At 41.8% G+C, this 23,503-nt stretch overlaps 1 protein-coding gene and 1 long non-coding RNA gene across 2 annotated transcripts in view; one reads left to right on the top strand and one right to left on the bottom strand.

Annotated features, from left to right (window-relative positions):
• Positions 1–2,965: 2,965 nt before the first annotated feature.
• The window catches only part of ANTXR2 (ANTXR cell adhesion molecule 2), a 97,325-nt gene continuing 76,787 nt past the window's right edge, over positions 2,966–23,503 (top strand). Inside the window, exons 1-7 of the mRNA XM_015861775.2 lie at positions 2,966–3,171; positions 3,518–3,589; positions 6,212–6,283; positions 11,206–11,287; positions 11,802–11,909; positions 11,998–12,066; positions 12,961–13,041. Coding sequence (XP_015717261.1) covers positions 3,047–3,171; positions 3,518–3,589; positions 6,212–6,283; positions 11,206–11,287; positions 11,802–11,909; positions 11,998–12,066; positions 12,961–13,041 — 609 coding nt within the window. The 5' untranslated portion in view covers positions 2,966–3,046. The remainder of the gene's footprint in view (positions 3,172–3,517; positions 3,590–6,211; positions 6,284–11,205; positions 11,288–11,801; positions 11,910–11,997; positions 12,067–12,960; positions 13,042–23,503) is intronic.
• On the bottom strand, positions 9,225–21,514 carry LOC107313475. Its single transcript, XR_001555006.2, has 3 exons — positions 21,426–21,514; positions 14,115–14,223; positions 9,225–9,792 (listed from the first exon to the last, which is right to left on the bottom strand). It is a non-coding gene; the product is annotated as an uncharacterized LOC107313475 (long non-coding RNA).

Genomic DNA, 23,503 nt, shown 5'->3' with positions numbered 1-23,503 from the left:
TCAAGGTTGTTTATAAATATGCAGTAGGGAAACAGAACCAATGGTTTGATGTCATTACAGGGGAACTGTGCTGTGATTCAGTGTAGCAAGAAAATACTTCAAATCTTGTGTGGAGTCCTGCGGTTCCAATAACCTGTGCAGCGTGGGAAAACTGTCTGCTGGAAGTGAGAACAAGAAAACGGATGTTAGAGATACCAGCTTTGCCAGCTCATCACAGCTGTGGCTGACACAGGATCCTTCCCCTATCTTGTCACACAGATGATGTTGACTCAGAGATGGAGGCTCCGTGAGGATAACAAAATGAACTGTGCTTTGTCTTTCCCCAGTTGGACAGTCCCATTGACTAACTGCTCCTGTAATGGATGCCATGGTGGGAGGCAAGCTGGGGCAGAGATGAGAGCTCCAACACATCATTTTGCTAGGAGGATGTAATGCATCCTATGACCAGGGAAAGGTCATGCTGTGTGTTAGGAAAAGGTTTTTCACCAGGGGGTGGTGGGCATGGAATAGGCTCCCCAGGGCAGGTCGTGGCACTGATCTTGCTAGAGCATAAGAAGTGTCTGGCCAAAGCTCTCAGTAATATGGTCTGATTTTTGGGTGGTGCAGTGTGGAACCAGGAATTTGACCCAATGACCTTTATGGGTTCCTTCCAATATTCTGTGATTCTATGATTTCATGAATCAGAAAGCTAAGATGAGCCCCAACCTGAAGAGTACTGAGGACTGAGGAGAAGGAGAGCTGCACAACTTTGGTTCTCCACCACTGGAGATTTGAATGCAGTCCACTGAAAGCCGAAGCTGCCCAGATTAAAGGCTATTGAACCAAAACAGTGAACAAAAGAATAACCTGTTTTAATTCCAGTCCCACTGGTTGCTTGTCACATAGTGCTTGTGGCAAAAACTCTGCAAAGGAAACAAAGAAATAGTGGATAGACATTTATTTTTAACTTGGGAGATAATTTTGGTTCATGCAGCTTGTGGCTGGAGCTTTTCATCAGAGAAAACTCAAGCATCTTTTTAGCCCTCAGAAAATATTTTAAGATTATAAAGCATATTTGAACTTCCTGTGAAAACCTGAAGGCCCAGATGGCAAAATCCGAAGGATAATATTCTTGCAACGCTTTCTGCAGTGCCTCATGCTCACTGCAAAGGATCCGGCTTATGCTTCAGACCAAATGCTCACTCTATATTTAGCTTTGCACAGTCTATTGTGAAGCGATGTGTTTTAGAGGCAACCACATTGAAATAGAGATAAATTGGTCAACACGCATGTTTGGAATGTGGCTGGTGTTTTGTGGGTCCAGGTGTTGGACTCGATCCTTGTGGGTTCATCCAACACAGGGCATTGTGTCGGTCTTTCTCTATGACTTGAGGATTCAGTGATTCCATGGTTCTATGACTTGGATATTCTGTGAATCCATGGTTCCAGTACTTGGATATTATACAATTACGGAATAATAAAGGTTGAAAAAGACCCTCAAGATCACCAAGTCCAACCACCAACTCACCTTCACCATGCCCACTAACCATGTGCCTCAGTGCCACATCTCCACAGTTCTTGAAGGATGATGCCTCCACCACTTCCATGGGCAGCCTGTTCCAATGCCTCACCTCCCTTTCTGAGAATAATTTTTTTCCTAATAACCAACCTGAACTTCCCCTAGCACGACTTAGGGCCATCCCCTCTTGTCCTATCCCTGTTACCTGCCTTTCAGGCAGTTGCAGTGAGCAATAAGGCCTCTCCACCCCTTCTCCAACTGAACAATCCGAATTCCTTCTGCTGCTCCCCATAAGATTTGCGCTCCTGACCCTGCTCATCTCTGTTGTCTTTCTCTGGAAGTGCTCCAAGGCCTCAATGTCTTTCTTATAGTGAGGGTCCCAACACAGTACTCCAAGTGTGGCCTCACTAGAGCTGAGTACAGAGGGATGACCACCTCCCTGCTCTTGTTGGCTGCACTATTTCTGACATGAGCCATAATGCTCTTGGTCTTCTTGGCCACCTGGACACACTACTGGCTTGTGATCAGCCAGCTGTCAATCGATGCCCCCAGGTCCTTTTCCTCTGTGCAGCTCTCCAGCCTCTCTTCCCCAGGCCTGTAGCTATGCATGGGGTTGCTGTGATCAAAGGGCAGGATCTGGCACTCAGTCTTATTAAAGCTAAAACATTTGGCCTCAGCTCAGCTATCCAGCCTGTCCAGATCCCTCTGTATGGCCTTTCTATCCTCAGGCAGATCAACACTTCCCCCAAACTTGGTGTCATTTGCAAACGTACAGAGGGTACACTCAATCTCCTCCTCCAGATCATCAATAAAGATACTGAGCGGGGCTGCCCCCAGTACTGACCCATAGGGAATACAATTCATGACTGTTCACCAGCTGGGTTTCACTCCATTCACCGCCACTTTCCATGCCCAGCCCTCCAGCTGGTTTTGTACACTGAGGAATAAACCTGCCCAAGCCATAGACAGCCAGCTTCAGTGATCGCTCTGGGATTCCACGGCTCTATGAGTTAGAAGAGCTTTGTGTTGCTTTGGAGAAAAGTTGACGGCTCAGCACCCCTGGCAAAGGGTGAGAACTCACAAAGGATGCACTGATCTAAAATGGAACGAAAATCATAAAAACAATACAAACAGGTCCCCGGTTTTGCGGTGGCACGCTCCACGCCCAGGTTCGGGCTGAGTCCCAGCGAAGGGGCAGCTCCGCGAGCAGCCAAAGGGCAATGCCAAACGCTCGGGCCTCGATTTAATCGGAGTTTCCGTGGTTACTACGCTCCCAGCCCCGGGGACCGGCGGGGAGGAGGTGCCTGAGGCGGCGGCGACGGGCGGCGGACGGGAGGCGGGCGGAGGGCCGCAGAGGGGCGCGCCGAGTCCGCCCGGCCCCGGCCCCCGCCAGCGGCGCCGCGCGATGCAGCACGGAGGCGGCCGCCGCCTCGGGCGACGCGGGGTGGAGAGGGCGGGGGAGGGCCGGACGGGGGGCGGCCCTTCAGCAGCGCCGAGCGGAGCACGGCCGCGCCGGGCCGCGTCCCCTCACCGCCGCCCCGAGGCCCCATGGCGCGGCCCGAGCTGCCGCTCCTCCTCCTCCTCCCGCTGCTGTTCACCGCCGCCAGCCCGGCCCCGGCCGACGAGCAGCCGTCGTGCCACGGCGCCTTCGACATGTACTTCGTGCTGGACAAGTAAGGCTGCGCGGGGCCGCTTTGTCTGTCGGCGGACACCGGGTGCGGGCGGGGGGCGACCAAAGGGGGTTCGGGTCGTGGGGGTGATCCCCCCCCACCCGCTGATCGCGGGAGGGAGTTTGAGGGCAAAACGCGTTTTCCGAGGGGGAAAAAAGAATCCGTTTTTCGGGCAGCATCTGCCGCCCATCCCCCGCGGCAGCTGTTGGTGCGGGAAGTTTGTGCCGAGGGAGGAGGCACCGCGGCGTGGAGCGAAGCGAAGGGCCACGCTGTGTCCGAATCAATCCCAGAAACGGCCCCCCTGCCCTTTGTCCGTAAGGCTGTTGGTGTGCTCTGATTTACTCTGCAGATCCGGGAGTGTGGCACAGAACTGGCACGAGATCTTCGACTTCGTGAACCAGCTGACGGAGCGGTTCGTGAGGTGCGTTTCGGTCCTTCCAACATCTGTAAGCTCTGTAGATGTGTTCCGCAAACATACTGTTTCTGTGCCCAGATCGCTAGAAAACAGTGCAAACTTCAGATGGCATTCAGAGCTGTAGGTAAAGCAGGCTGCCTGGTTATGGCTCTGTCTGTGTGTGAATGTGCGGTGCAGGTGACAAGGAGTAACTTTTAAGTGGATGGAGTGAGGCTCTTTGCTGTTGTGTGCAGTGATGGGACAAGGGGCACAAACTGGAACATAAGAATTTCTTTACAAACGTGTGGAATAACTTTCCTATGAGGGTGACAGAGCTCTGGAACAGCTGTCCAGAGAAGTTGTGGAATCTCCTTCTCTGGAGACTTTCAGGACTTGTCTGGATGCTTTCCCATACAACCTGCTGCAGGGAACTGCTTTAGGAGGGTTGGGCTGGGGGATCTCCAGAGGTCTCTTCTAATCCCTATGATTCTGTGATTCAGGCCTGGACAAATTCCCAGGAAGTTTGTGCCGTAGTGACTGTGTTTGTGTTGTACAGACGTGTAATCAGCTCTGTGTGTAGCTGGCAAGCGTGGGTGCTGCAGGAATGCTGTGCAAACACTGAGTGCAACCAGATGAGGGTGGCTGTGCAGAAGCATCTCCTTAATAGAAAATAAAAGTGATAGAAACTGATAGCCCCAGCACACAGACATTGGTTTGGCAGTCTCTGCTAAGGAAAAAGAGGTGCAGTGAGCACTTAAAATCTAATAACAGGGTGCAGATAGGGGTGTGTAATTTAATACTTCCCACATCCATCATCCACAAAGCAAACCTTGCCTTGAGTAAGTGGGTGACTTGAAGTGCTAAAAGTTTTATAAGGTTTAAAAGGATAAAAGAAAGCCTGAGGATATTGTAGCACCACTTCTTTTGCAGTGAGTGATGCTTGTCCCACTCAAAGGGTGCTGTTTGTCCTGTGTAAATCCCAGTTCCTCGGCTTGTACAGCCAAACTGCTCCTTGCAGCAGTTGTAGAGAGGAGCTTTGTCTGCCATTCTTAAACTGAAGGGAGTGGCTGTGGGCAGAACCACAGAGAACCACTTGGTAACAGTTTTCTTCAGCAAAAGCTTTCACTGAAGAATTTGCTCTGAGCTGTGTGCCCTGTGTGCATCTGCTTGCCATTCTGGCTTGTCTGGAAAGCAATGTTTATAGTGATGGTGTTGTGTGCTGGGCATCTTAGTTCTGAAGGGCAGGGCTGCTTTGTACTCGTGGTTCTCCATCACCTGAGTGTTGGGAATGTAAATGGAAATCAGATGTCTTATGAAGAGGACAGTTTCCTGAAGTTAGTAAACTTCTAACTTTGAGGTTTTGATCAGCAAAGAGTTGCATCCCAAAGGGGGAAGTCTCACGTTGCTTGGGCTGAGTGGTGAAGTAATCCACAGAGACGGGGATTTTGGTTGTTTGTTATTGGGAAACTGCTTACAGCAGCTAACACAGCTGATAACACGCAGCCTGGATTATAATTGCATTTAAAGCAACTCAGAGCATTTTGTGTTCAGCAGCTTAATGAGTAGGACTATAAGATTGGATCTTACACCCAAGTTCTGTGCAGCCAAAGGTTTGCTCAGTACTCATTTCCATGGTGCCAATAATTATATTGACATGAATTAACTGAAAATTGACCATAATTTACCATCAGTAACCCAGTACACATTAGTGATAATTGCATGAATTATACATAGAACGTAAATGTGGTTTATGAAATTTACCAAATATATTGAAATTGGCATGAATAAAATGAAGGCAAGCTGGACAGGTATTGTTATAACTTACCTTAGGAAAGTTATTATCTTGGCCTTCTGGAATGTAAGTTCCTAAGGGATGAGTTTTCTGGTAATGGTTGGAGGTAATTCCCTTTAATCTTGCTGGAAGACAGGTAGATTTCTTCAAAAAAAGATTTAATTCCTAATAAAAATCATTTCATACAGTATTGCTTTTTACAGTGTCATTTCCCTGGATCCTTTTATGGAGGTTGATCTTAAGTCACACAACTGTGTCACTGATGAAACACTCTCATTCTGAAAGAGTTTGTATAGAGATGTCTGAAAGACTTTTCTAGAAAGGAAAGGCACAAAGAGTATTATTTTTTTTTGTTCTGGTGATTCTGTGGTGCAAAAATACACTTTGTAATTTACTTTGTGATGGAATCAAGCTTTACAAAGCAGTAACTAGCTTTTGCATCAGTCCATGTGTAATACCCCAGAGCAAGAGTGTGCCCCGAGTGCATGGCTCCAACTTATTTTTACACCAATGACCATGAAAACACACTTTTTATATGTTGGTAAATCACAACCCATGAATTTCACATTCTGTTGGGTCACATGAGTTTCTAATTCTTAAGTTCAGCACCTGTTGATTTGGATTTCAGTCAGGAAAGAATAATATTTCTGCTACTTCATTCTCAATGTAGATCTGGAAGAGAGATGGAAGCACCTTAATTCCTTTCTCGTTCTTGATATAGTTGTTTTAAAGTGTGTTCTTCTGAGCTTAGAGGATAAAGACAATAATAATAAAGCATAAGTACATGAATGGAATATGTGCATCTGTACTTTTTGTTTGACTAAAGTGTACTTCTTTTCTTTTCCCTCTTTTAAAAGCCCCAAGATGAGATTATCATTCATCGTCTTTTCCTCCCAGGCACAAGTCATTATGCCATTAACTGGAGACAGGTTAGTGCACTGCATTTTTAATTTCCCTCTCCCGCTCCCCACCAAGGGCTCTTATTAAATCAGAGGAGCAGATACTGAACAATAACTGATACCTTGAAGTGGTGGCCAGTCATGAGGCCTTCATGGAGAGCTGGATTTAATTTTGTAAATCAAGGTCTGTAAATAAAAATCTTAAGTGTTTTTTAATGTTTGTAGGTAAAGCACACAGTGGTACATTAATGTTTCCTGTAATTTCATATAAGGTATGTATTTTCTAATAGTGACTTCAGGATAGGCTTTAGACAGTGGAGTTTGTGCCATTTGAAAGGTGAGAGGTCTGTCTGGTGTAATGGGCATGTCTTGATGTACCTGATCCCTTCCACTTGGTTGATGTTTTCAAGTGCAGTGGAAGTCAAGGCTACTTGCTCTGGTTTCACAGGAATAGGAAACCATTTTATAGAAAACATCTCAAACCAACAGGGTCCTTGAGAAATCCCTTCAAACCTATCAGAACGTGTCCTCACTGTCTCTCCTGTCTGGAAACCAAACACAATTCACAGCTTTGTGGATTTGGAGAAACTGGGTAAATCACATAGGAATCATTAATGAACTAAAGCATGATCTCTCCTATTTGTTCAGGTTACTGTTTTTTGCTTTTAAAAAAAATAAATAATTCATCGTAACAAGTACAACAGTTACTGAAGAGAACTCATTGGCAACAAACAGGCTGGCAGCCTAGAAGCAGGCTGTCCAATGACACAATTCTCCTCCTGTTTAGCATTTCAAAAAGTGGTTTGACTTGAGACCAGCCAAGTGTCTCCCCCCACCCGCACTCCAGTGCCGGATCCACTCTCTGCAGGGACAGACAAGGTTATAAGCCATTTTTCCAGATGGCTTGAAAGAGGTCATGAGAGGACATTTAAGCCCATTCCAAGGACTGCTCAAGTCAATGAGATCCTTTCTCTCCATTTCAATGGGCCCTTAATCCCTGCCAGTAGCCTGCTCCTTATCAAACTGGTTGATAGCACACAGACCACTCTGAATGCTTGTGCAGAACTCTGGAATCGTGCCATGGAAACACAAATGCCTTTCTCACTACATGTCTGTACAGGCTGTGGAAACCTACTTTAAAGCATGGGAAGAACCCATATAGTTGCTGTGAGTTCCTCTGTCCAACTTTTCTTCATTGCAAGGTTTGCAGATGCTTTTTTGCATCCCTGCGTGGGCAAAAAAACCCCTTATTGCTTAGGAGGAATTGTAAGGAAGATGAAGAAGTGGGCAGTAGTGACTGCAAGCCTATTCAGATCAGTAAGAAGGAATGGGTACAGCTGGAACAGTTGCCATTTAAATATAGAGAAAATCAACAGTTAAAAATTGCTTGGAATTCCACACCCTAGTTGTTCTGAATGGGAGATGAGGATGCAAAGCGCAGTACAGTATCAGGGATGTGAAACTGCATTGTGTGTGATGATGGGATGTTGCAGCCGTGTTAGTTTATGTGCATTTTGGCCTTGCTGGGATATTTTTCCCCTCACTCACTCACTAATTCACAAATGCCAGGAAACCACAATTTATTCCCTGCAGTCAGCTCAAAGCTGGGAGGTCTTTTTTGTTTTAAAAGCCATAGGATTCTAATTGTTTGCACACATTTTACTGCTGTTTTTTACTGCATTATAAAGCTGTGGATATAAAGAAAGCCACACTACAGTGGTTAAGGCCCCAGATTACCAAACATTTTGTGATTGTGAATAGTGCTGTGTGGATACCTCTGCAAAGAGAAGTCATTGCTAACCACAGTATACACAATGCTATGATAAATATATTAAAAAAACCACCACTGAAATGGAAAAGACTTCTCATGCTGCTTATGTACCATTGTAGAGATGCACATTTCCCCTGTGAAATTTGACTGGATACCATAAGCAAATGGTCAACAACAACTTGTGCATTCACATGTGGGTCTCAGCTGTGCTGCTAGTTTTAAAAAGCAGTTACACTTAAGAACACCTTCTGCATTCTCCTTGGGCCAGCTACATGCTGGCTAGCAGAATTTCAGGTTTCTGATGCTGCCTTTCTTCTATCTGGAGCCCATGCAGGAGGTCTAACATTTTAAGCAGATTAAGTATTATTGTGCATGGCCCTCTATACTATTCTAGAGGTGTAGAAAGTCAGAAAGCTCCTCCAAATCATGCATCAAGCTGATGTGCAGAGTTAACTCTCACTGGTGGACCAGCTGTGTTCGCAGGGGGTGCAGCTATGCTTCCTGTCCTTAAAGAGCACTGATCCTTAGTTTCCCAAACTGGTACCTAAGAAAGAGGAATGATTTGGATAGCTTTTAAGCTTCTGTCTTCAAGAATGCTTTGCTTTCTAGCAAGGGTAAATTCTGTCTCTCTGTGCATGTCCCAAATGTAACGTATCAGCAACACCAACAGTCAGACCACTGGGCTGCTGACAGTATTAGCACTGTGCCAATTAAATAATAGGTACCTATGTACCTAATATGTGCCTATTAGCACTGTGCCAATTAAACTTTAGAAAAGCAGTAAATGATGACTCTTCCTTGAGACACTGAGACAACCTAGCTGCAGCCTTTGGCCCAAGCAGGGAGTAGTGTTTGCAGACAGGCCCACACACCTCCCAAAGGATTTGGCACAGCCTCCACATAGCCAACAAGCTCTCTCCAGCTGGAGTGTGTAATGCTGGCATGAGGTCCTGCTCTCTGAGACAGAGCATGGCAGGGTTCCTCTGAGTGCACTGCAGAGACCACTGCTATCTCCTCTCTTTTTTTTTGGACGCAGTGGGGCTGTGCCTGCAGCCTCTCTTGGCAGAACTTCATTTAGGAGCCAAAAAGAAACCCCAGATCGAATTGGCAAAGGGCACCAGTAGCTGCAGATGCATTTGCCTTCCTGCTACTGGCAGATTTATTGGAAGTAGTTACAAAGTTTCTAAGAGACAGGGTAACTGTTACAAACTGAATGTGTCTTTTCTCAAAGACAGAGGTGTGACATACAATGAATGTGTGCATATACAGTGAATGAGGAAGGGTTAGTAAATCTGTGCTCATTCATCTCAGCCCCAGAAAAGCTCTAAGTTGCTGATATTGTTTTGTTTTCCACCTCCCTCCAGTGTCTGACTTAAACCACGAAGCCAAAGGCGATCCAGCCTGTATTACCGTTATTAAATTGTGCTGCAGTGGTGTCCAGACACCCAGGCTGAGGTCATGGCTCTGTTATTTCAGTTCAGACGAGTTTCATGTAAAACCAGATCTTCTCTGCAGCATTCTGTGGCTACAAAAGATCATTACAGAAATAAGGGAGGGGAGAGTTTAGAAAGATTCAGGCAGACATGGGCTCCTGTGTCCGCCCTTCGAACCTCCTGGGTACAAGCTGTAGAGTGCCTCTGCCAACACCTCTTGCTGTCTTTGGGGCTCGTCGGCTCGGGCCTTGGGTTCTGCATTGGCCTCATGACACTGCACCAGGTCTGACTTCTATGTGACAAGCATCAGGCTGGGCTGATCTGCAACACGTGCCCTAAGAGAAAGGGGTGGTGACTGATTTAGCTGCAGCTAAAAAAGCTGCCGCCACCAAAGATTTTCCTGGAAGCTCTTGTCGGCAGAGGCCTGGAAACACCAGAGATTTCTGTGTGCCTGGGTCACAAGACATTTCGGATAAATAAAGCTGAATTGATTGTACGAAAGTTATTTTTTGCAGAATGAAATCTGTTTCAGAAAACTGGGACTTCGGTTGCTGCTTATTTCTTGGCAGCAGAACACTAACGCCTGTGATGTGCTGCCACTCATCCTGGCAAGCACCGACTATGTGGTTTATAATCTGCGTTCGTACATAATCAGTTTCAAGTTGTTTCTATAGATGCTGAATATAAAATATTTGGATCAAACAGATTGCATTATCTTACATAACTTGTTTTCCATATATTCATGCAACTTTTTTTTTTTTTTTTTAAAGTTTTAAATTGTATCAGTTGATCCTGTGATTGGGAGCTTACTACAACAATGGATTGTACTTAGGAACAACTCTTCTTCACATAGAGAAACCCCATCCATGGAACAAATGACTTGTGGGTGGCATTTAGGCAAAGCAGCATATGCATTCCTTCTCTTTTTTTGTGTGTGTGTGTGCCTTATGAAAACCTTTCATACATCCTGCAATGCGTTTTTCCCCTCCTTCTCATTGCTCTTGCTCATTTCCTGATTTTTCCTTGTATTTATTCTGTCCCAGGTTTCCTGTCTTTACTTAGTTTTGTCTTGTTCAGTCAGCCCAGCCTCTCATAGTCAGTGATGGATTTATTCAAAGGCCCATGAGAAACAATGGCACAAGCTTATTCTTTTAAATATAAGTGAACTGCAGCTTTTGTAAGTGTGGTGTCTTGTCAAAGCTCCTGCAGAAATGCCATGAGAGCCATGGATAAAAGGTGTCTTTCAAGTTCTGCATTTACCTGCTGATACTAATTTTTTTTCCTACCCTATTAAATATCTCTATATTGATCTGGATCATTTGACTAGGAACAGAACTGCTATCTTAGGGGATTTCCTTTTCTAACTGCCATGTGACTGGAAATGAAGTCAGTTTAATGGAGCAAAATGAAGTTAATATAACAGAATTTCCATTGAGCTGTTTTAATGCTGAGGTGTGGCCACTTCTTTACAGCATCTCCTCCATCTGAAGGATTTTACTTGAGTATGAGCCTTTGACTCATCAAAGCATCCTGGATTATTGAGATCTAAAATAACTGTAATCATAGATGCTTTTGTGGTGAACAGACAGTCTGCCTCCACGTTATATCTCAGCTATGTGCTGTATTTAACAGATTTTGATTTCAGACCTCATTTATTACAAATATTATCTTTCCATTGATAAACTAACACCTTTGCCTACTGTAAGTTGATGCTAAGTCTTTTACCTTTTACCTTTTTTCTTTTTCAGAGAGAAAATCAAGCAAGGTCTTAAGAATTTGTCAGAAGTGAAACCAGCAGGTGACACGTACATACATGAAGGGTTAAAACAGGTGGGTTTTGCTCAACATTTTGCAATCAAAATATCCTCTGTTCTCACCCTATGGGTAGAAACTCTTTTTTTTTTTTTTTTTTTTTTTTTTCCCCCTTTAATACCTGTAGAGCCAGGATTATAATTGCAATCTGTGGGCTGAAAAGCTCAACAAACTAAAGACTGTTGCTATTTAAAAAGAAATGAAAACAAAAACAACTGTAACATTAAGCTGTTTCTCTTATATATTGGAACCTACTCACTGACAGTTAAAAGCCATGTATAGCAAAGGAAATCTCATGGTGAAGAATAGATCAATTAATGACCCCAGTACTTCAGAGATGAACTCACTGCTGTCAGGAGAATGTAGTGATAAATAATTTCCTTGTTAGTAATTTGTAAGAGGGTTGTCTGATTAGATTGGTATGAAGATGAGACAGAGTTGTTCAGATGGGACACTTGGTTTACTTACAATCAGCTTCCTAGTTAAAAGTTAAGATATAATTATAAGTGCAATAAATATTTTTCATTTTCAGGCCAATTTGCAGATTGAGAAGCAGGGAGCATCAAGGTTTTCTAGTATCATCATTGCGCTGACAGATGGCAAGCTAGATGGTCAAATTCCCTTGTATGCAGAGAAAGAGGTGAGCACTAGTCGAAAACATATATTCTAAGAGCTTGTAATGACCACTGAATGAAAAAATACTTATTCCTTTCTCTATTCTGGGGCAGGCAAAGACATCCAGACAACTGGGGGCTAGAGTTTACTGTGTTGGCGTCCTTGATTTTGTACAAGCACAGGTAAGAGTATTACTGTTTCAGATTACTAGGTTGTACCATGTTGCAGGGTTTTATATGGTTCATGTTAAGTATTATACATTAGGCTGTACCTCCACTGGATCAGAAAGCAGACACTCCCATGTGTTTACAGGCATGAGTAGAATGTATGGGTGTCACTTTTACTGTAGAAAAGACCTGCCGGCTATACCCTTGTTAACTTGTAGCTGCATGTAGCAAAAGTAAAACTCTTCCAGTAAGACAGTTACCAGATTAGGCAACAGGGTATATATGACATAGCTATAGACAACATGTGTAGCTACAGACAACATGTGTAGCTACAGACAACCTAAGGAGAGCATGTAACAGCTTAAGGAAATGGAAAAAAAAAAGATGAAATGAAAATGATCTGAGTATCCATGATCCCTGTCTTCATTGACTAGAAGTTCATCCAGAGCTTCTATTCTCTGGCAGAACTGTCCTAAGTCACTGTAACTACTCTTGTCAGGTGAAAGAGTGCAAGAGATATTTTAATACTGTAAAGGCACATAGAAAGGCTTTTTAGTGTAAAGCAGAGCAAACAGGGAAGGTAACTCTGGAAAGACATTCAGAATTACCACCAAAATACAAGCTCTAGAAGGTTTCTTTATTGTGTTTGATGTCATGGATCACTACTATAGAATTTAGTTTGCTGCAGTACATTCTGGCAAGTCCTCCTGTTTAGAAAAGTTAAAGATAGCTTCTACAGCTGAGAAGAACTCAAAACTTTCTTTTTGCAGGGTTGATGAAAAGTGTTTTTTTTTTTTCTTTTTTTTTTCTTTTTTCTCCTCATCCTTTTATATTTTAAGGCTGAAAAGTTACATGAAGTGTTTAATTTGCCAAAAGATTCACATGCATGCTTGTGTGTTCTTTCCAAAGCTTGAAAGAATTGCTGACACAAAAGAGCAAGTCTTCCCTGTCACTGGAGGATTCCAAGCACTTAAAGGGATAATCAATTCTGTAAGTACCAGGCAAGTTTAACATTTCCTGAAGATTATAGCATCCTCTTCACTCCCACTTACTTCTCCAGGAATCTGTAATTCCAATGTATTATGCTCTCTCCTTATCTTAGAGATGCTGTTCTGTAAATTAACATTGTCTACCACTTCTGCAAGCATTCATGCTCAGATCTTGTATGAAGCTTGATGACTCCAAGCTCTGTTAAGTACAGTAAGTTTGAGGAGAATACATTAAGGTGTGGCTGTTACAATCTAAAATAAATCGAGACCATTACTTCAGAAGAGTTGAGAATAATTAGTTGAAATCATTCGGAATGAGTGAAAAATATGTATTGCACAAATCTTTGTATTCAGAAAAGTGTTCTAAATACATGCTAGACCTTAACCACTTGTTTTTCTACTAAGGAATGAGATTTTTGGTTGTTGTTTTTTCTTCCAAATGTGCCTTGAAAGACTCTCATCAGTGAAAGGGGACTCTCATTTACAAGAAGAGATTAAAGCAAGAGGAATGTTATATGTTTATGGTTAGTGGCTGGACAGTATTGTAGCTGCCTTTAAAGCAGACGCGTTTGATTGTAAGGACCTAATTTATTTACTTTATGTTCAACCGAAGGCCATATGCTTTGCTCAAGATTTACACTTCTGCCGCATGTAAGCAGATAAAAGGAACAAAGCTTACCGTCAACTTAAAACCAAGACTGAAATCCTTTTTCTCAAAGTGATCTCATTATAATTCATTTCCTTTTTTTTTTTTTTTTTTTTTTTTAAATAAAGGATACCACTCACATACAGGATATTACACACTCATCAATTTATCACTTCCTGTACAGCCCATGTGGTACTCCTTTTTAAATTTCCTTTTTGCCATTCAAAATACTTACACAAATCAGTTCTGCTGATACAAAGGAATGCAACACTGAAGCCACCAGAGAAAGACTTACAAAATCTAAATGATTACTCCCACTTGGTTAGGCTACTGAATTTTCACAGATACTGCATTTCAAAATGCATATGTCAAAGCCGAGGTAGGTAAAGAAAGGTTTGTGTATGGATTGTCAAGCAAAAGTCACTGACCTGCAGATCAAATCCTTTCCAGGAGCTGGATTTCTCCACTCTTAGGCTCTCTGAGGAAACAGCAGGAGTATGATCCCTTGAGGATTCTGAAGAGTTCAGCTTGAGAATTCTGTAATTAAAATATACAGAAAGTTAACATAGCTTGTAGCCTATCCCCTTAGCCTCCATTTTTATTCAAGGTATTTTTGGGCAGTCCCTGCCTAGTCTCTCCCATATTCCTTCCAGAAAGAATTTTAAGCTCCTTCCCTTTATTTGTTTATTTATTTTTGGTGTGTATGTGTAGACACAGTCATTTTGGCAGATGATGCTTGCACAAGCCTCAGTCCAGCTTCTTTTGGCACTTACGAAAAGGCCAAGTTCAGAAGTAGCAGATGTGTGCATACTGTGTATGTAGAGCAAGAAAAGATGCATCAAACAGAACTTCGTGGTTAAAAAATCAGTTTAAGTCTGACAGGAACTGTACAGAAAAAGAACACTTTGAGTAAACTGTTCTACAGCTTCAACATTGTCTGATCCTTTAAGCTGTGCCTGAACTCATGAATTGTTGAGGTTGTTGCTTAGCAGACTGTAGCTGGAATAGATCATTCAGCATTTGGATCACTGTATATTTCTGTCCATAAGAAGACTGTATGTTGTGTCTGTCTGGGCCTAAGGAAAACATTTTCTATGACAACAAAAGAGCGTGAGAAAGCTTTTCTGCCAGGGAACATATCAAAGCATCTCAGTCTTTGCCTCATTGGTCTTATTTGTTGGGTCAAGTTGATTAGATGAAACCAGGCTAATGATTTGATAGCTTCAGAAGTTTTAGAGGTTGGAATATTGTTATCAGCTTCCTGAAAAACACAGAATTTCACTGTAGTTTCATTTTGCTGTCATGTCATCTAAAATGATTCTGTCTTCTCTAGTAAAGCACTTTAAATGTCTTTACTGGAAGCAGATGGTTAACAACATGCTATCATTATCTTTGTTTTTAAACTATACAGTGTAGATGGAAGTATCCATAGATAGTTTTTATTTTTCCTGTTTTGTTTTTGTTTTAAATGCATGTGTTTTAACATGATTGGTGTGCTGTAGTTATAAATTAATTAGCATTGAAAGGGTTTTGACTGATTGTGACAGTTCACTCTCATCACATTGTAAAATTGGTAAGCAAGATCTAATCAAATATGAAATACTAACAGTTTTCCTTTTATTCACAATTATAAATCCATTTTAGTTTCCAAATGCACTAGAGAGTATAGACTCAAAGAGACACTCTGTCATAAAAGGGAAGTATAATTTCAAAAGAGGAAAAGGAAATACCCAAGTCACAAACACGCAAAAGCACAGCTTGAAGTGCAGTGCTAAAGGCTCAGTTGTGAAACCTTCATTTGAAATTGTTGAATATTTCTTGTTTAATAAGATATACTGTTTACAGAAATAGCAGTGACCCAAGAATTGAAACCCTCCAGCAAAACTACAACACAAAATTGTTCAGTAGGAATGGCAGGAGAATCTGCTCCCCTATTCTACTCTATTTGCCTCTACCAAACTTTAAACTGTGATTTTTTTTTTTTTTTTTTTTTTTTTGCTGCTCTGTTGTTATACCTGCAGTAAATTGAAGGAATCCTGAGCAGTTAATCTTCATTTGTTGATAGAAAAACAAGTGACAAACTTTATCTTAAGAGTTTCAGTTTTTTCCTACTTCTGCAGTTGTTTGAGGTCTAAGTGATTATGACAATTTATTTTCTTTGGATAGCTATATGAAATCTCAGCAAGGGGGCTGGAACTTGATAACCATTAAGGTCCCTTCCAATCAAAGCCATTCTATGACTCCGTGAAACATGTTTAATGATGGCGATGGATTAATGTTCAAGGCAGCTAGTGATCAGCATTTAGAGAAAAACAAGTTCAGATCTTGAAAGCATGTATTGAAATTAAACTTTCCTACTAAAGATAAAAAGCCCAGTGAAGTTTGTAAAAATTCAAGCACCTCCATGATGCATTGCATTTTTTTTCTAATAATACTGACTAACAATTAAAAACTCTATACGGACTCATGTGAATAGGTGACTGTTTTTTAAGTTTCCCTCTCTTCTGACATCCCTAATATCTAACTTTACCAAGTAGTAAGAGAACAGCATTGTCAGAGTAAATAAATCCAAGGGGAAATCTAAAGCTTAGAAGAAAAGCGCTGAGGGCAACTTATTATGCTATCAGGAGCAGTTTACTGATTCAGTTTGGCTGATAATTACATGGACTCTTGGGCTTCTTGAGCAAGCCTCAGCAGTGTGAACTGTAAGTTTTTTTTTGGAGTGCACGGTTTATATCAGCATGTGGCAATGTAGCACTATATGAGAAATGAAATTGCTTTTTTTTTTCCTTTCCTCTCACATAAGTGATTGAGGTTAAATATATATGTATACATGTATAAACTTTAATTAAATAAAAATATATACATACATACATATTTAATTTATTGAAGAACCATTTGGGAATTTATCATTTTCATGGAATCATAGAATGGCTTGGGTTGAAAGGGTCCCCAAGGATCAAGTTCCAAGTTTCATTGTTAGGACTGAGTCCATCTGTCATAACCAAAATACTGCCTTCCTAGATGGCTTTGAAAACTGCTGAGGCAATCCCAACAATCAGACATGTGGGTATGGAACATCTTAAAGAGAGGATGATCAGGGTCAGGACTGCTCTAACTGCTAACTCACATGCATCTAACTTGGTATAGTCCTGAACCAGTGCCTTGACTTGGAGAAATGCTGTGGATTCACTGTTTTTACTAAATAGCTACTAACTATTAATATTACTAACTAATAAATACTAACTCAGAATTTCCTTGATGGAGTCAGATTCCACAAGGTGACTAAAGGCTGTGGGGCAGACAGCCTGGAGAAATATGGGAGACATATAAAGCATCAGATAAACTCTGTAATGCAAAAACAGTACTGGACTCAATATTAAGGGAGCAGAATGTATCTGCAGTCATAGAAGCAGGAAATGTTGCAGTTCTGAACACTGTCACTTTAACTGTTTTGGTCAATTATGAAACAACAGTTTTAGAAACAGTGAGAACAAGCGATTAAGTAAAGGATCTGGGAGCAAAGATACTAGTGCCATTTGAATCAAACCCTGGGGTCTTTATACGAGACCATAACATCTCCCTTGCATTGCTGGACAGCTCCATGTGTTTTCTAGCACCCGACTGCCTGTATGCCCTACCCCATCTGGAGCTGTTTGCTGCCTGTTTGAGTGCAGTGGTAGTCACTGGTAGAATCAACCTTCTCTTCTTCTACTGGGTACATTGTACCTGTTGGTGTATTCGGTAGACTGTTACCCTGTTTTGTTTTTCCCCAATAAGGCTGAAGTTTCTGCATTGTCCCCATGAAACTCCACTGTGAGACAGTATGACATTTTATTTCCAATTGTTTTTGCAATATTTTCACATTTTGCTTGCATTCATGATGCTTTTCTGTGCTTGTGGCTTGCACAGATCAGCAAGTCAGACTGTATCACATTCTGAAAAGCAAAAAGAGATAAGGATCCCTGCTTCCTCTTCCGTTTATGCAAACACAAGCCCTACTGATTGGAGAGTGAAAGTTGTCTAGCTGTCTCTGCAGGCAGAGCTGGACAAGGCTTGCGCCTGTAGAAGTTAAATTAATAGAGCTTATTTTAGGACTGCTATTAGGGCTTGTGGCATTTGTACATAGACTTCAAAACATTTTTATTCTAATGTGAGTTGGCAGCACTTGATACTTAAAGTTAAAATACATTTCATACTTCAGAAACCCCCTCAAAGGGGTGTCAGATGAAACTATAGGAACTTGACTCACGCAGAACTAAAGAGGAAGTCATTGGCTTAAAAAAATAACACTTCTGTCTAGAATGGTTTTATCTTGTGTTATTACAGAAGTTCGTAAGAATTCTACCTGCAAGGGATTAGAATTGAGCATTCATCTCTTTTGCTTGTTCATTTTGTGGGCACTCAGTCTTGAACTGGGCATTTTAAGTGGGAAAAGCAACCTTAATCACAGGAGAAAAAAACTGATCAAGGAATATAAGCTAGGAAGTTACATTACATAGCATGTATTTTACTTGTAATTTTGAAGTTAAGTTGTTTCCACATTGGCAAAAACCATGATGGGAAAAAGACCTACAACTTTAGCATAAAGTTTATCATCATAAAAACAAACAAACAAACAAAAAAACCCAACACAAAGCCCCTCCACAAATATCCAGCTGCAAATTTACAGTTGGTATTGCAACCCTAGGTCTTCAACTTCAGTGTAAGTATGGAATAAGGCACTAAATTATCTGGACAGCTCTCCTGCAACTATACCTTTACTACTGCATCTAGCTCTACAGATCTCTTTACTGGAATGGTATTAACAAAAATAAGAAGGGGGCTGGCAGTATAGCCAATGGTGAGAAGGGACAGAACCACAGGAAAGAATGATTCTTGAAAGAGCAGAGTAATACATATCAGTAGCTCTTAATGCTGAGTGGTTTTTTTTTTATGGAAATACCTGCTCTGAAATTAGTAGCACCACTTGCTGCCAGGTGTCTTAATGCCTCTATGATTAAGATTCCTCTCTGGCCAAGTTGCAAGCAATTCAGTTATTGAGTAGTCATCAGGAGCTAAGTTATTTCCAACACTTTTGCCCTGAGACAGCTCAGCTCACTAGGGCTGAAATCTATCCCTGGTCTACTTGCTTGGAATATACTAAGATGGTTCTTCACTTTTTCTTTAAATGACATCCCCGAGCTGCAGGTAAGGGAAGAAGGGCCAGCAAACCAACTGCACACTGTTAAGATTTTTCAAGAGCAAAATGAGCTTAAACAGTTCATTATCAATTATAAATGAATGTAATTGGATCGTTTCCTGTAGGAAGAAAATATGCTCAGTTTATGCCCTGGGAATCCAGGAAGCAAACTATTAAACATTTAAGGAGGTGGGGATGGAGAGGGAGGAGAAATGCAACAAGTTATCATTAAAAGAATTATTGTGATTAAATCAGTCATCTTCTTTAATCCACTTGAATGGTCTAATATTCGAGCTGCACTCAGTGCAAGGTTTAGAGCTAATGCTGTGCTATGTTTTCCATGTGATTGAGACTGAGTAGATAGTTTTGGGAATTACTGCATGTAGATGTTAAAGGGACTCAATGGCCTGGAATGGAACGCTTTCTGCTCTATCCTTCACTGCTGTGCAGCCTTTAATTTGACATTCTCTGACATATTACAAACCAGATAATATTCTCCTTGAGAGCAGAGAGCTTGATAAGCCAGTAACATAACTGACATGGCTCCAGTTTTCATGAGCACACGTGTGCCTTGTGATTTGGATGCAACTTGTCAGCTCTCCGTACATGGCTATCGGTTCTGTTACATAAGGACAAGCGTAAAACTTGCTCAAAATGAAGCACTTACAAGTCTAACTGAGATCTAGTGTTTCCTTAGCAATAAGTTGCTTTGAGACAGATTTTACTCACTAATTAAAAAAAAAAAAAAAAGGAACACTTTTTTTGCTGCTATAGAAAGTAGCAGTTTATCTAGATTCTTATTTACATTACTTGCTAAGTACTGGGTTTAAAGTTGTTTTTAGTAATGTGAGGGTAAAGGTTCCGATGCTGTTAAAATCCTCATCTCTTCCGACCTGCCGTTTTGTCATCTACATTTGGTTCACTTGGCGACTGCAAATGAGGCAGTGCTTTTACATCGTATAATTAGAATATTCCCACTAACCTGACACTGCAGCAGGCTTCTCTCTGATGGTTATTTTATGCAAGACCATATGTCTCAGGGATTTTTTTTTCCATTTCAATGGGGGACAGGATAGCAGCTCTCCTCCACCTCCTTTCCTGTTGCGCTTTGTCTAAGGCAGTGTCAGGAAGTAGGCTGAAATTGGCAGCCAGCTGTACTTAAGAGCACAGATGTTTGGCACCAGACAGAAGTATATCCCCATTATGCACATAACTGCTTCGGTTGCTTTGCCATTGCTTTGTTGGATGGAAGCATCAAAATGGTGTTTCCTATGAAAGCATTTGTTTCAAGTTATCTCAAATAGATTGACTTCCATCTAGGGTGGGATGGTACTGGTGCCTGGTGGCTTTGTCAAAAGAAATCTGCACTGGGAGAGAAAGGAGGGAGGGAATATATAGCTTGATTCAGCACAGTACTGATAGGAGATGTGGCACGATCTTATAGATTTGGTATTGGAATTTCATTTTGCATATTGATCCTACAGGAGAAATTGTGGATGTCCCATCTCTGGAGATGTTCCAAGGGCTACGAGCAGCCTGATCTGGCAGAGCTAACCCTGCCTATGGAAAGGGGTTGGAACCAGATGAACTTTGAGGTCCCTTCCAACCCAGTTATTCCATGATTCTATGACCTTGGTTTAACTCTTAACTCTTCTTTTAAATTAAATTCAGACTGTGAAGACATGGGGCCACTGAATACTATCTGAAACAATTCCAGATTTAACATTGGAGACAGGCAGTGGACCTCAAGGAGTAAATGTGCATGGAGAGTCTAGTCTGCCTAAGAGCAGGGAATGCATGAAACTTCAGGAGCATGCTTCTGACCCATAGATCTTGACCATGATTAAGGTTACTCATCTGGAATCAGTGCAGTCAAAGGATCTACATATATTCATTTGCTCTCGTGATCTACTCCCGGCCTTTAGCTTTAAAGTCTAACCACATTGCAGTATAAAGGGGCAACGACTGTTAGTTAAAAAGAGAAACAACTTGTAGATGAGAAGGAAATCTGTAACAACACAAGCAAACATACAGCCTGAGCTTTTACTGCCTTGATTCACTTCTGCATGCTGTAAGACTTAATTAGCATGGCATGGCAATTACCGAGCTACCAACCGTCAGCATTTCAATCTTCAGAAGAAAAATAGCAAGTTAGTCCTCTGCTACGCTTAAGCACCTTCTGCTTAACTTTCAATTCATTTTCACTGCCTCAGCAGTAGTGGAAAAATGTTTTAGAAACACGGGAGAGAAAAAAAGTTTCCAACGAGACACTTAAATGACTCATATAAAAATAAAAACACATGGAAATATGGGTTAGGCACAGTCTTAATACACCAATCAGAACAAATGAAACAAAGTTGTTTTCGGAGCTGAACTAACCACTTCTGTGAACTCCATGCTAATTGGCTCCCCTGGACTCGCTCTGGCGAGGCTTTAGCCAGGCCTAGCTGGAAAATGACTAAACCAAACAATAGTACAACACTGTGTTACAAATTCTCCTAAGGTTTTTTTTTTACAGCTCTAAACTGGGACGACACTCAAGAAGGTATTAACTTACCCAAGAAAGAGTAACTCAAGCACAGTGCTCTACAGTCCCAGGCAGTTCATGCAGCTGTAACCCAGCATTTCTAACCTTGTTTATGCATGCACTTACACCAAATGGTGCCTGCCTACTAACTACTTTTTTTCTTGCCTGCTGCTCTCCAAGCACCAGGTGTATGGCATTCCCTAATTAACAGTTAATGGAAAACAAAAGGTACAGGCACTAATTGGCAAGCAACCATCTCAACCTGAGTGTTACAGTTGATGACCAAAAACTTTGCCTGCCTGCCTAAATCCCACTGAGACTAGTAATGTTACAGTTAGTTTTCAATGCTATTTTGTTTTCATGGCTCCTCACAGATGCTGTTCGCGAGTTTTATTCTGCAGCATCACCCTTCCTCACCTGTCTCCCTTTTCTTCAGCATATTTTAAGTAATTCTCTTTATTCTACAGTAAAACAATGACAGGGTGGTGGGTGGTTGACTAGCACTGTGTATTTACCACTCTATCTTGAATGAGGGTGGAAGTGAGAGAGGTGCATCCTTTCCTGATGTAGGTGTCACAGTTAACCGCAAGATGTACTTGGTGAATTCTATGAAGAAAAGCACATCTGCTCTATGTCAAACTCTTGAGTGCAGCTTTCCTAGTTTTAATTCTGCTTGTAGTCTGCCATGGTCCTAGTGCTGCTTTTCTCCCTATTGGTTCTATTTTGCCCACTGTGCATTGTGTTTAGGGCACCCATAGGGAAAATGATGTAAGAGAGAGTGGAAAGTAGAGGGGTGATAACATCAAGAAAAGCTACTATTTTGAATATGCTGGTAAGCAGGCAGTCAGAGCTTTTGTAGTGCTCCTTTGTCATCTTTCTGTGCAGCATACATTTTGTAATGAGCCTGGCTGTCAGGATAGCAACAGGAAGTGCTCTAGGCTCCAAGCTTGAAGTGAAAAGAGCAGGAGCTAATATTGCAGTGAGTAGAGTTTTGCACACTGATTGCGGAAATGATTGTATTGCACTGTCAGCATATATTTCACATGACTTGCCCTACATGAATTTAGCAAATGGGATTGCTTTTAAAAGGTGAATGTTTTCCCTCTTCAAAACTTAACTCTGGAAAAGAAAATTAGATGCATTCGTTTTATTACAACACATGCAGTTCACAGAACTGCATTGCCTTCCCTGTAAGGAGTCAAGCCAAACTGATTTAGGGTTGGGATCCAGAGAGCAATGATGTAAACAAAGAGATGCATGTTTGACATGGAACTGTAGGCAGTGAAGGACACGGATGACTTTGGGAATCATTTGTTCAAGGTAATTAGTCTGCTGAGTGTGATCAAAATTGTCAAAAAGCTTCCTCCAACAGTTCATGGCCATACTGGTCTTCTAACCAGGTAGCTGTAACTTGTATGTCCATATACATGTATATACACTGTTATCTGGTTTCAGAACAGATAGACTTAAAAACAATTGTGGTGGTTCAGTAAAACATCCAGCTGTGCTGTTGACCTGCCCCAGTTCCTAACCTCTGCTTTCAGTTCTGGGGAGGAACAGATGCCACAAGAGTTATGATTTATGGTGCTGTTCACTGCCAATAACTTTTGAACTGCAGACCGGGGCTAAGTAAAATGGAATGATGCTGTGAAATGAATTGACACTTAGCATATTTTATTAATTGTCAACGTACAGTTGGGTTGCTCATGGCTTGTAACTAGTGCATTGTTTTCACAATTTCTTGGAACGTGAAATTCATTAAAGTGCTGGAAGGGAAAGTTGTTGTAGCCTGCTTATAACACTGTGCCGCATGGTACAGCTCTGTTCTGCAGTATGTTCCCAGTACATGGTAGGCAAAATACTTACAGAGCTGCAGGAGCTGTACAGTTTAAATTCACTGAACTTTCAGAGGCAGCAGTGAGGGTGAGAAGTGAGCAAAAGCAGAGCCCAGCACGTGACACGTTAAAGAGACCAAGGAAGGTGCAGAAGTCAGGCTTTGTATGGGAATAAATGTTGCATAAAGCAGAGGCAAGATCTACGGCAAAGCAAGAATTATAAACAGAGATGGAATCTGCAAAGCCTGTAAGCACTGGTGTGACTTATTCCAT

Source organism: Coturnix japonica, chromosome 4 (assembly GCF_001577835.2).
Source record: "Coturnix japonica isolate 7356 chromosome 4, Coturnix japonica 2.1, whole genome shotgun sequence".
NCBI lineage: Eukaryota > Metazoa > Chordata > Aves > Galliformes > Phasianidae > Coturnix > Coturnix japonica.
The sequence above is the reverse complement of the archived record's forward strand: the minus strand, read 5'-3'. Positions and strand labels throughout refer to the sequence as shown.